The 12500-nt window shown below is 40.7% G+C and overlaps 1 protein-coding gene across 3 annotated transcripts in view; it reads left to right on the top strand.

Moving 5' to 3' along the window:
• ap4m1 (adaptor related protein complex 4 subunit mu 1) overlaps positions 1-12500 on the top strand; it is a 35532-nt gene that overhangs the window by 17807 nt on the left and 5225 nt on the right. For all 3 annotated transcript variants that reach the window (XM_078266232.1, XM_078266230.1, XM_078266231.1), the window contains exons 13-14: positions 2710-2754; positions 6601-6651. In XM_078266232.1, the coding sequence (XP_078122358.1) occupies positions 2710-2754; positions 6601-6651 (96 nt within the window). The remainder of the gene's footprint in view (positions 1-2709; positions 2755-6600; positions 6652-12500) is intronic.

The following is a 12500-nucleotide window of genomic DNA, read 5'->3' as shown; positions in this document are numbered from 1 at the left end:
ACTTCCACACAGAGAGAGACAGAGACAGAAAGAGAGAGAGAGACAGAAAAAGAGACAGAAAGAAAGAGAGAGAGAGACAGCGGAGGAAGGTAGAGCCCCGCAGGCCGCTCCCTTTAAGATGCTGCTTCCACAGAAAGAGAGAGAGAGAGAGAGAGAGAGAGACAGAAAGAGAGAGAGAGACAGAAAGAGAGAGAGAGAGAGACAGAAAGAAATAAAGAGAGAGACAGCGGAGGCTACTTCCACATTCATCTAAGTGACTAATAATGTCAACAACAGTTTTAGTTTTATTAACCTATGTTTTACCAGGAAATAATCCCACTGAGATTCAGAATCTCTTTTTCAAGGGAGTCCTGGCCAAGACAGCAGTAGAACAGTTCCACATTAAAATATATGACAGGGTACAATGTCGGACTCAAATTCTGGACTCAACACGGAGTAAAAAGTGAGTATGTTTATTAACGAATAAACAATCCAGGCAACAGGACAAACCCAATCAACAATCCAGGCAATAACTCAGGAAACACTGGAAACAAACACTGGAAACAAACACTAGGAAACACGAGGAGTGACGACAATCTGGCAGGGAGCAAGTGAAACGAGGGGGGTGTATATACACGGAGATGGGACAACAACTACACACAGGTGAATCGCATTAGGGTGGAGACCAAGGGGGTCAGCTTCTCCTCGCAACGCGTAGCTCCTATGGCGCCATTTTGATGCTACCAAGCCATCACCTTCCGTTAGCATCCCGTTAGCATCCCATTGACTGCCATTCATTCTGACGTCACTTTGACAGAGAATACCTTTACATCTGAAGCGTTTAAAGACTCTATTTGTCCGTTGTTTATTTCTAAAGAAACACGACAATGTATAAAAGGCTCCATTACCTTGTAGCTCACGTTATGGCTCCGTAGCAGACGTTTTTATAACAATAGGCTAACGATTGGGTCATAACCACGAGACTTCCTGTCTCATAGTAGAGGAGTTACCGTATAGTACAGGAGAAGCTCTCAGGCAGTTTGGACTTCCATTAGCTGTTTAAGTGTAATGACTAATGTTAACTATCATTTTAGTGATCAATAATGAGCCTGTGTCTATGTTATCTCCTTACATATACCTACGCTCTCCGTCTCTGCTAGATTGGGAATGATTGAGATTTCTCTTGGCACAGCTACCAGAAGACTTCCAACTTTCAGACAGGTTGCTCACGTCACATCTACGTCTTCAAGCTCAGTTGGAGGCTGCTCAGTAACGCTCAGCCATCACCGGGAAAGAGCTTCTAATGTCCTCCACTGGTCTCCGTCCAGAGACACGGGAGCTGTTGGTCCATTATATATACAGTCTATGGACAAAACAGTAAATGTCAAAATAAAACAGGAAATCCAAGAAACAAACAGAAAACGCGAGAAAGAACATAAACAAACTACTTTAGCGTAGATTATCTTTAGGGCTTTATTACGTGGTATCAGATCGGTGCATTAACTCCAGTACTTCCTGATACCGATACTAGCATTTTAGGCAGTATTGGAACATCTCTACTTTAGGAGTCAGGAGAGAACATAATTAAGGAGGCTGTTTACACGGTATGGCCTTAAAAAGAAAAATATACCAATGCTTCAACCTGCGATTGTGCAAAGAAGGCCGACCAACGCTCTCATACAAGCTACAGTGACGAGTACGAAAACTAGGACACGGAGGATGTACGGAGTCCAGCATTTTCAGAGAAGATTGATTTGCATGCACGTGTAAAATATCACCATAATCCAGCATTGACAGAAATGTTGCTTGTATAAGTGATTTTCTCGCACTAAAAGAGAAACAGCCTTTGTTTCTATAATAGAAACCCAACAACAATCTTTGACACAAGTTCAGTATTGAGCAAAAATGCTGAGGCCGGCGGCCGTGAACAAGCTGTAACATAACCCTACAGGACAGATGTTCAGCATCAGTCAGCGTCCACTAAAAGTCCTGTTGTTGCTGCTGACGGACTCAGATTATTATTCTAAGTGTCTGACAACATTATGAAAGGATCCCTACAGAGATAGACCTTTTAGTTAAAGAGGAAGATCCTTTTAGTTTAACATGAAACAGCCCCGAAATCACCATCACCAAACTCCACCAGACTCCATGTAAATAATCAGGACTTTTAGCGTGTATAGAGCCAGCATATCTCCACCAGACTCCATGTAAATAATCAGGACTTTTAGCGTGTATAGAGCCAGCATATCTCCACCAGACTCCATGTAAATAATCAGGACTTTTAGCGTGTATAGAGCCAGCATATTTCCACCAGACTCCATGTAAATAATCAGGACTTTTAGCGTGTATAGAGCCAGCATATCTCCACATGTAAATGGGTGAATTAAGGGTTTATTTCAACCAAACCAGAGTGGTGATTGTTGGAACAGTGGAAAGATGAACCAAGACGACTTTTGGCAGTTTTATTTAGTTTCTGTCCACTTTGAATGAAGTGTGTTTTACGATGATAAAAGTCCTGATTATTTACATGGAGTCTGGTGGAGTTTGGTGATGGTGATTTTGGGGCTTTTTCATGTTAAACAAAAAGAATCTTACTCTTTAACAGAAACAGTGGAAAGACGTACCAAGACATAGTTAAAGGTTTATTAACATGCATTATGTAGAATATTAGAAAATAATAAAACGTGAGTCTGAAAAGGTTAAAAATGCGCCAATGTTGTTTCTCTGCAGGCTGCTGATGTACCTGAAGCTTCGCTGTGATCTGCCGCCAAAGAGGTACGTTTTTATTTCATTGGGATTTGGGGAGTTATTTTGTGTCTCTGGTGCTTCCACACGCATACAAACTTTGAAAACAACCGTCCATGTTGTTCTGAGTGAGATACGGTTTCTGAATGTGTCCTGCCTTCAGTCTCCGGGTCAGCTGGTCAACATCTGCACGGCTTTCTACGTCACTAGCCGAGATGAGGGGGCTAGGGGGCTAACCGTTAGCATGCTAGCTCGTTCTCAATGGCAAAGCACTGCTACAACACACACTAGTTCACCATAATCTCCAAAAGAACTACTTCCATGTCCCTGTTCTGCAGGTATTCAACACAAAGGTGGAAGTGTTCCCTCGTTTAGGAGAAGTCTCCCAGCTAATCCTGCCTTGTACTACTGAAGTTGGAGAAACAGCTAGCTAGCTCATGTAGTCCTTACCTAGCTACTGAGCATGTAGTCCTTACCTAGCTACTGAACATGTAGTCCTTACCTAGCTACTGAGCACGTAGTCCTTACCTAGCTACTGAGCATGTAGTCCTTACCTAGCTACTGAGCGTGTAGTCCTTACCTAGCTACTGAGCACGTAGTCCTTACCTAGCTACTGAGCACGTAGTCCTTACCTAGCTACTGAGCATGTAGTCCTTACCTAGCTAGCTCATGTAGTCCTTACCTAGCTACTGAGCGTGTAGTCCTTACCTAGCTACTGAGCATGTGCGACTCCCAACAGAGATGTTCCAGCAGTGAGAGGTCTCACTCTGTAGCTAAAACAGAGACCTGAACACAGGGTGAAAAGAGGAGCTGCAGCAATGAGCAGTACAACAGAAATATAAATAAAATATGGTGTTTTTTGAAAATGAAACCATGTAAACCTATTCTGGTACAACCTCAAAATACAATTATCCTGAAAATGAGCATAATATGGCCAGTTTAAGCAAAGCAGGCTGCCTGGCGACAGAAGTAAACACCATCGGTTGTCGGTTATCAGACGGGCACAAAAAATAGTTTCCGATCCGACCCACATACTTTACATACTTTACCCAGAATTCCAGCTTTTACGCTTCAGAGTTCCCAAATGCAGGCTAAACCGATATAAACACTCATTTGTGCCTACGTCCATTAAGCTTATCGACACTAACATGTAGGCTGGCTGGGTTGTGCACTATGTCATCGTGCAATAACTAGGTTATTGGGGTTATGTAATATGTCAGTGGTGCAATACTTGGGCTGCTGGATTGTTCAAAATGTCATCGTGTACTGCATAGGTTATGTGGAAATGTGTCACATGTGCAATACGTAGGCCACTGGTGTGTTATGTTAGTTGTGCAATACGTACAGAGTTGTTGAATTAAAAACTGCCACTGAAAGGAGGTTAATGTGCTTACTATATACTATATATAGGTACTACTATATACTATATATAGGTACTACTATATACTATATATAGGTACTAATATATACTATATATAGGTACTACTATATACTATATATAGGTACTAATATATACTATATATAGCTACTACTATATACTATATATAGGTACTACTATATACTATATATAGGTACTACTATATACTATATATAGCTACTACTATATACTATATATAGGTGCTACTATATACTATATATAGGTACTACTATATACTATATATAGGTACTACTATATACTATATATAGGTACTAATATATACTATATATAGCTACATATAGCTACTACTATATACTATATATAGCTACTACTATATACTATATATAGCTACTACTATATACTATATATAGGTACTACTATATACTATACTATATGTACTATATATACTACTACTATATAGCTACATATAGCTAATACTATATACTATATATAGCTACATATAGCTACTACTATATACTATATATAGCTACTACTATATACTATATATAGCTACTACTATATACTATATATAGCTAATACTATATACTACTACTATATACTATATATAGCTAATACTATATACTATATACTACATATAGCTACTACTATATACTATATATAGGTGCTACTATATATACTATATATAGGTGCTAATATATACTATATATAGCTACATATAGCTACTACTATATACTATATATAGCTACTACTATATACTATATATAGGTACTACTATATACTATATATAGGTATCTGTCTAATGTATATGAGAGCATGTTCTGTGTTGCATGAGTATGTGTTGAGAGATGCTTACTTTCTGTATCTTGTGTTGTCTTTTTAAAGCTGCGGAACGGACAGACACAGTATATCTTATCTTATCTTATCTTATCTTATCCATGTGAAACACTTGACGTGTTGCGAAACATTACATTTATCTACTCTAATCATTAACGTTAAGTCTGCCTCTAACACCGTTAAGAACTCTTTTTACACGAAGCCGGTTTTTTTTTAGCTTTAACCCAAACGATCTCTCATGTTTTTCTACACTCTCCAGCTGAATGTTTCTTCTTTCTCCCAGTGTGGTGTCTCTCTCTGACCACATGTTTAAAGATGTTGTAGAAGCGAACCTGTTCGCGCAGCTTTGGGCGCGTAGTTGCAAAGATTTCAGAGGTGCACGACCACGAGAAATAAAGCATCCGGTTAATTTTCTAAGTAAAATCCAGCGTGCTCACGGCGGATCATATCTCCCTGAACTACACCTTGAAAACAGCTGTTCCCCCTCTACTCCTCTGTTGTTGGTTTTGTGGTTCTATTCTACCTGATCTCGTGAGATCTCGCGAGATCTCGTGGGTCCTCGTGACTTCAGCTGTCAGTCATGGCCGCAACAAATGCGGACCTGGTGGGTGTTGACGGACGGCGGAGCACGCAGACGTTTGGCGTTCGTGTATAAGAGCCAGACGTGTTTAGTTTGTTGACATGCTTTCATTTAAGCGAAACGTCAAATATTAGTCTGTTAGTCCGTTGTTTATTTCTAAAGAAACACGACAATGTGTAAAAGGCTCCATTACCTTGTAGCTCACGTGTGTGTGTCTTTCTGTGTGTGTGTGTGTGTGTGTGTGTGTGTGTCTTTTTGTGTGTGTGTGTGTGTGTGTGTGTGTGTGTGTGTCTTTTTGTGTGTGTGTGTGTGTGTCTTTTTGTGTGTGTGTGTGTGTGTGTGTGTGTGTGTCTTTTTGTATGTGTGTCTGTGTGTGTCTTTTTGTGTGTGTGTCTGTGTGTTTGTGTCTTTCTGTGTGTGTTTGTGTGTGTCTTTTTGTGTGTGTGTCTGTGTGTTTGTGTCTTTCTGTGTGTGTGTGCGCGTCTGTTCTGTCTTTCTGTGTGTGTGTGTGTGTGTGCGTGTGTCTTTCTGTGTGTGTCTGTGTCTTTCTGTGTGTGTCTCTGTGTCTTTCTGTGTGTGTGTGTCTGTGTCTTTCTGTGTGTGTGTGTCTGTGTCTTTCTGTGTGTCTGTGTCTTTCTGTGTCTGTGTCTTTCTGTGTGTGTGTGTGTGTGTGTGTGTGTCTTTCTGTGTGTGTGCGTGTGTCTTTCTGTGTGTGTGCGTGTGTCTTTCTGTGTGTGTGTGTGTCTGTGTGTGTGTGTGTGCGTGTGCGTGCGTGCGTGTGTGTGTGTGTGTCTTTCTGACACGATGATTGTTATTCCTATCCTGTTTTTTCCCAAATGATGTACAGATACTTAGTTTACTTTTTTTTTATGTCAAATGTCTTGAAATGTAGTGCTTATAGCTGCCGTAAATGGGGGACTAGTACTTGAGTAAAAGTCTTACAGTACCTGATATTTACTGTACTTAAGTATCAAAAGTATCTGAGTGTACATTACTTGGGAGATTATTCCATGATATAAAAAAAAAAGCTCTGTGTATGACAGTTGTTGTCAGGTAATTAATGATGATGTCATTTTTTTTGCAGTGCTGCCATCAACGTCTGCGCCAGTATCCCTGTTCCCAAAGGCTCTGTGAGGTGAGACGCTCCCCATTCATTTAAATGAATCCGATGTTTGTCATGGAAATATAAGTCCGTATGGAAGAAAAAAAACCCGGACCTGCAGCGCTTGCATGACCTCAGACGTCACGGCCTTCAGCTGGAATTTGAATATGACTCGACAGTGTTGTTGTTGTTGTCTGCAGCTTTCGTGCAATTTGAGTCGACTCTGTAAACGCAAACGGGAAGTCCCGAGAGCTCCTTTAAAACTGTGTTGCTCTTGTTCACAGTGTGGCTCGGGGGGGGGATTTTAAATGGGATGTTAACAACACTAACAAAGTAGGAAGCAGAAAGAAGTGCTCACTTATTTCTTAGTCAAAGGCATGCAAATGTGAATGGCTGGAAGCATCATATTGTAGCAGGGCTTTTAGACTAGTTTGAGATGTATTAGTGCATGGGCCAAACCTGACTGATACTAAATAGTATTTAAAGTGTAAGTATAATGTTCTTTATGTCCGTGTTAAAGCGTTAACTCTCGCCAAAATGCAACCTAGGGTCTTTTTGTGAATGTACCCGAGTCAAACTTTCGTTTAAAAGCATAATTAGGACGGAAGCGCCACTTTTAAGATTCACGGTATTTTCGTTTTTCGGTCAAATGGCCTTCTGAATGGGAGTGCTAGGGGCGCTACGATGCTAGCCTCAAAATATCTATGTTTAAACCACTGAGAAGGCTCGACACAACATGAGACTTTGCTCCAAGTATCACCAGGGACTCTACACCTTAACCACAGCACTGACTACATTGGTTGTGTTCACAGAGTTTACTAAAAAGAGGTTTTTCTGGCGTTTTTGTCTCTTTTTTTTCCACCATGTATGAACACCATCACCAACTTATATAGTTTTCACACTTATTTTTGGAATTCATGGTCAATACACCTCCTTTTTCGGAAATTGTACCTAATTCATGAGTTAGAAAAGCAGAAATTATGAATTATTTAGACTAACATTAAAGGAAGGATCATCAAAGAAGGTTAATGTCAACATTCAGTCGGGTTCAGTTTCGAAAAATGTCCTTTTTCTGTTTTTTTAATTGAACAAAACGCCCAAATTGTGAATGAAAGTGGAGATCTGATCTTTTGTCGTACTTGCGAAGCTGTTGTATGGAATCATCTGTTATTTTTTTATTTATTTATTTTTTTAAGATTATTTTTTGGGGCATTTCCCTTTATTCGATAGTGACCAGTCCTTCCAGAAAAATGCGGAGTTTTTTTGTGATTGTTTTGGGCAAAAATGCTTAATTATTCGTCACGTTTTCTTAAAAAATGTGATGGAATATGCGGGATAATTATGCAATTGTGGGAACTGCGGTTTCATCGTGGCTTCATCGCGGGGTTTGCAGCTTTTCGATGATGTTCACGTCGCGTAATTACGTCACTTCATAACGTCACTTCATAACGCCACCTCTTAACGCCACCTCTTAACGTCGCTTCATAACGCCACTACGCATCAACGCTACCTTTCACAACGCTCACGTCTCACAACGCCACCACAACGCTCACACCTCTACAACGCCGCCTACGCGCACAAATCGCCACTCACAACGCGACTACCTCTATAACGCTACTCTCACAACGCTCACCTCACAACGCCACCTCATAACGCCACTTCACAACGCCACTTCTGTCACCTAGATCGCTGCTCACAACGCACTACAGCTGCACATACGTCGCTTCACAACGTCACTTACAACGCTCACGTTCACTTTATACGCTACTTACTTAAATCGCTCACTGCATATCACTGCTACTTCATAACGTCCTACATCACTATCGCTACTGCTCACTAATCGCTACTTACATCGCTACTTATAACGCTACTTATAACGCTACTTTCATAACGCTACTTTCATAATCGCTACTTCATAACGCTACTTCATAACGCTACTTTATAACGCTACTTTCATAACGCTACTTTATAACGCTACTTATAACGCTACTTTCACATCGCTACTTATATCGCTACTTTCATAACGCTACTTATAATCGCTACTTATAACGCTACTTATAATCGCTACTTTATATACGCTACTTATAACGCTACTTATAACGCTACTTTATAATCGCTACTTTCATAACGCTACTTTATAACGCCACTTTCATAACGCTACTTCATAACGCTACTTCATAACGCTACTTTACAATCGCTACTTTCATAACGCTACTTTCATAACGCTACTTTCATAACGCTACTTTCATAACGCTACTTCATAACGCTACTTCATAACGCTACTTTCACATCGCTACTTTATAACGCTACTTCATAACGCTACTTCATAACGCTACTTCATAACGCCACTTCATAACGCTACTTTCATAACGCTACTTCATAACGCTACTTCATAACGCTACTTCATAACGCCACTTCATAACGCTACTTCATAACGCTACTTCATAACGCTACTTTCATATCGCTACTTCATAACGCTACTTATAACGCTACTTCATAACGCCACTTTCATAACGCTACTTTCATAACGCTACTTTACAACGCTACTTTCATAACGCTACTTTATAACGCTACTTCATAACGCTACTTTCATAACGCTACTTCATAACGCTACTTCATAACGCTACTTCATAACGCTACTTCATAACGCTACTTTCATAACGCTACTTCATAACGCTACTTTCATAACGCTACTTCATAACGCTACTTCATAACGCTACTTCATAACGCTACTTCATAACGCTACTTCATAACGCTACCATAACGCTACTTCATAACGCTACTTATAACGCTACTTCATAACGCTACTATAACGCTACTTCATAACGCTACTTCATACGCTACGCTACTTATAACGCTACTTCATAACGCTACTTCATAACGCTACTTCATAACGCTACTTATAACGCCACTTCATAACGCTACTTCATAACGCTACTTTATAACGCTACTTCATAACGCTACTTCATAACGCTACTTCATAACGCTACTTCATAACGCCACTTTCATAACGCTACTTCATAACGCTACTTATAACGCTACTTCATAACGCTACTTATAACGCTACTCATAACGCTACTTCATAACGCCACTTATAACGCTACTTATAACGCTACTTCATAACGCTACTTCATAACGCTACTTCATAACGCTACTTCACAACGCTACTTTCATAACGCTACTTATAACGCTACTTCATAACGCTACTTTACACGCTACTTTCATAACGCTACTTCATAACGCTACTTATAACGCTACTTATAACGCTACTTTCATAACGCTACTTCATAACGCTACTTCATAACGCTACTTACAACGCTACTTCATAACGCTACTTTCATAACGCTACTTATAACGCCACTTTCATAACGCTACTTCATAACGCTACTTCATAACGCTACTTCATAACGCTACTTCATAACGCTACTTCATAACGCTACTTTCATAACGCTACTTCATAACGCTACCATAACGCTCACTACTATAACGCTACTCATAACGCCACTACTTCACAACGCCACTTCATAACGCCACTTCATAACGTCACCTCATAACGCTACTTCATAACGCTACCTCATAACGTCACCTCATAACGTCACCTCACGTCACTTCATACGTCACCTCACGTCACTTCACAACGTCACTTCACAACGTCACTTCACAACGTCACCTCTTAACGTCACCTCTTAACGTCACTTCATAACGTTCCCATGGCTGCTCTTGTGTGAAGTAAACGCAACATTTTCCGTCTTTCTGCTAAGATATACGGGACTTTTTTTGCAACGAAAATGCTGGGATTATGAAATCATGCAAGCCCCGCGTATTTTGCGCAGAAATCGGCAATTTATGCAGCGAAAGTGCGACATATTTGAAAAAGTACGGCCGCATAAATATGCAGACTTTGGCAGATTAAGCATTGAATTATGTGATCGCATGATGTTTTTCTGGAGGGACTGGGAGATGTTGTTGTTTACGGTCGTCGTCATCTCGCCAGTCAAAAAGAGTCGATCTCTGAATGCAACGTAACAGGGAGGAGAGTAGAGACGGAGAGCTCCTAAAGCTTAGTTCCATATAAATGCACGGATTAGTTGTTTTGTCGTTAGTGAAACACAATATTGACCTGGTAGTTGAAAAAGGAGCCTCATAAAAATGATATTTCCTCCTATGGAGACTTCAGCTGTCAGTCACGTTCCGCAGTTGGTGGAAATTGTGATTTTGATGCTATCATAGTAGCGCCCCTAGCACTCCCATTCAAAAGGCCATTTGACCGAAAAACGAGAATACGGTCAATCTTAAAAGTGGCGAGTCCGTCCTAAATATGCTTTTAAACGAAAGTTTGACTCGATATACATTCACAAAAAGACCCTAGGTTGCATTTTGGTGAGAGTTAACGCTTTAAGGGTCAATCTAAGTAAGACATGATAAGATACGTTCCACATTAGCAGCTTTTCATATTTATTTTTCCCCAAAAGAAGTCACGTTTGTTGTCTTGTACGGCTCTGGGGTTCGGACTACATGCCTCCGCATTTCTTTAAACCAATCACAATCGTCTTGGGCAGCACTACGTGTAACACTTTGGTGGAACATGTGTAGAATAGGAGTGGCCCCAACCCTAGCAAGACTCTTTACACTTTAGCGTAAGGTCAGCACGAGAGTTTCTTTAACCCTTTGTTGTTCTCGGGTCAAATTGCCCCAAAATAACATCAACGTGTGGATGTATGTATGTATGGAAGCCATGTAACATTCTTGGCAGGTAGAACTGATGTTTACTTTCATTGAATTGTGGGATTTTATAGCATTTGAAATAAACTGTGATCCAGATCTTAACTATCAGTCAAAATAATCCACAATTTCTATATTTTTTTTAAACAAAAAAAGGTATTATGTCATTTAAATGATGTATATTGACCATGTTATTTAAAAAAAAAGCGACAGAAAACGTTTGAAATTGCACACCGGAAGGACATCTTAGTTCACGGTCTACGGGGAGACAACACAACAGTTGATCAAGGACAGGTCTGGTTTGAGTCCACACACACACACACAGCTGCTGCAGGACTTATTCAACACGTATGAAACATGACGCCGTCCCGACGCAGCGACGTGTGAAATGATGAGTTCCATCAGCTGAAAGCTCTGGGCGGGATAATCTTTCTAAATCCCCTCTTCAGTCTTTCTGCCTCGCTGCTTCGCCCTCCGATCGTCTGCAGCTACGCCCTCTGTAGTCTCAGCTGTTATTAGGATGCTTCATCTTATTGTGTTGTTTAAAGAACAATATTTGCAAACGACACAGGGCAGCGTGGTGCTGACGCTATTTGGACTAAGCCAAAACTGTGTAGGTTTCTTTTATGGTGATAAAAACTGAATATCCCACATTAATCTATCTATAAATTGCGGGAATGTTTGGCTGCGTCTCATTCCTCATACATCCGTCAGCACACCGCTAACGTGCACTGACCACTTCCTGCCGTAGTGCCCCCTTTGGATGGTTAGTATTGTCCCAAAAAGGAACACTGGGACCCTGGTCCCTCCCCTTTCCGCTTTGTAGTCCAGATGGCGCCCGTTTAGTGCGCGTAGGGCCCATCGTTCCACACTGAACTTTTTGACCGTTTTTAGGGGCTCATCCTGGTACTTACGTTACGTTAGCTACACGATATACTTAAAGTGCTTTGAGACACAGCCTCTGTCTGTCTGTTATGCGCATGTCTCTCGAACCGTTAGTCCGATGGATTTCAGACTTGACATGGGTCTTGCTACGGGCGCGAGTAAGTGCGGTGCCAAGTTTGACGTTGTTTGGATTCGAAATGCAAAAGATATCGTTACATATGTATCGGTGAAAGAAGCACACGTTGACTTTTGCCGCTCTAGCCGCTATTTTCGAG

The sequence above is a fragment of the Sander vitreus genome, chromosome 13, assembly GCF_031162955.1.
Source record: "Sander vitreus isolate 19-12246 chromosome 13, sanVit1, whole genome shotgun sequence".
Lineage (NCBI taxonomy): Eukaryota > Metazoa > Chordata > Actinopteri > Perciformes > Percidae > Sander > Sander vitreus.
The sequence above is the reverse complement of the archived record's forward strand: the minus strand, read 5'-3'. Positions and strand labels throughout refer to the sequence as shown.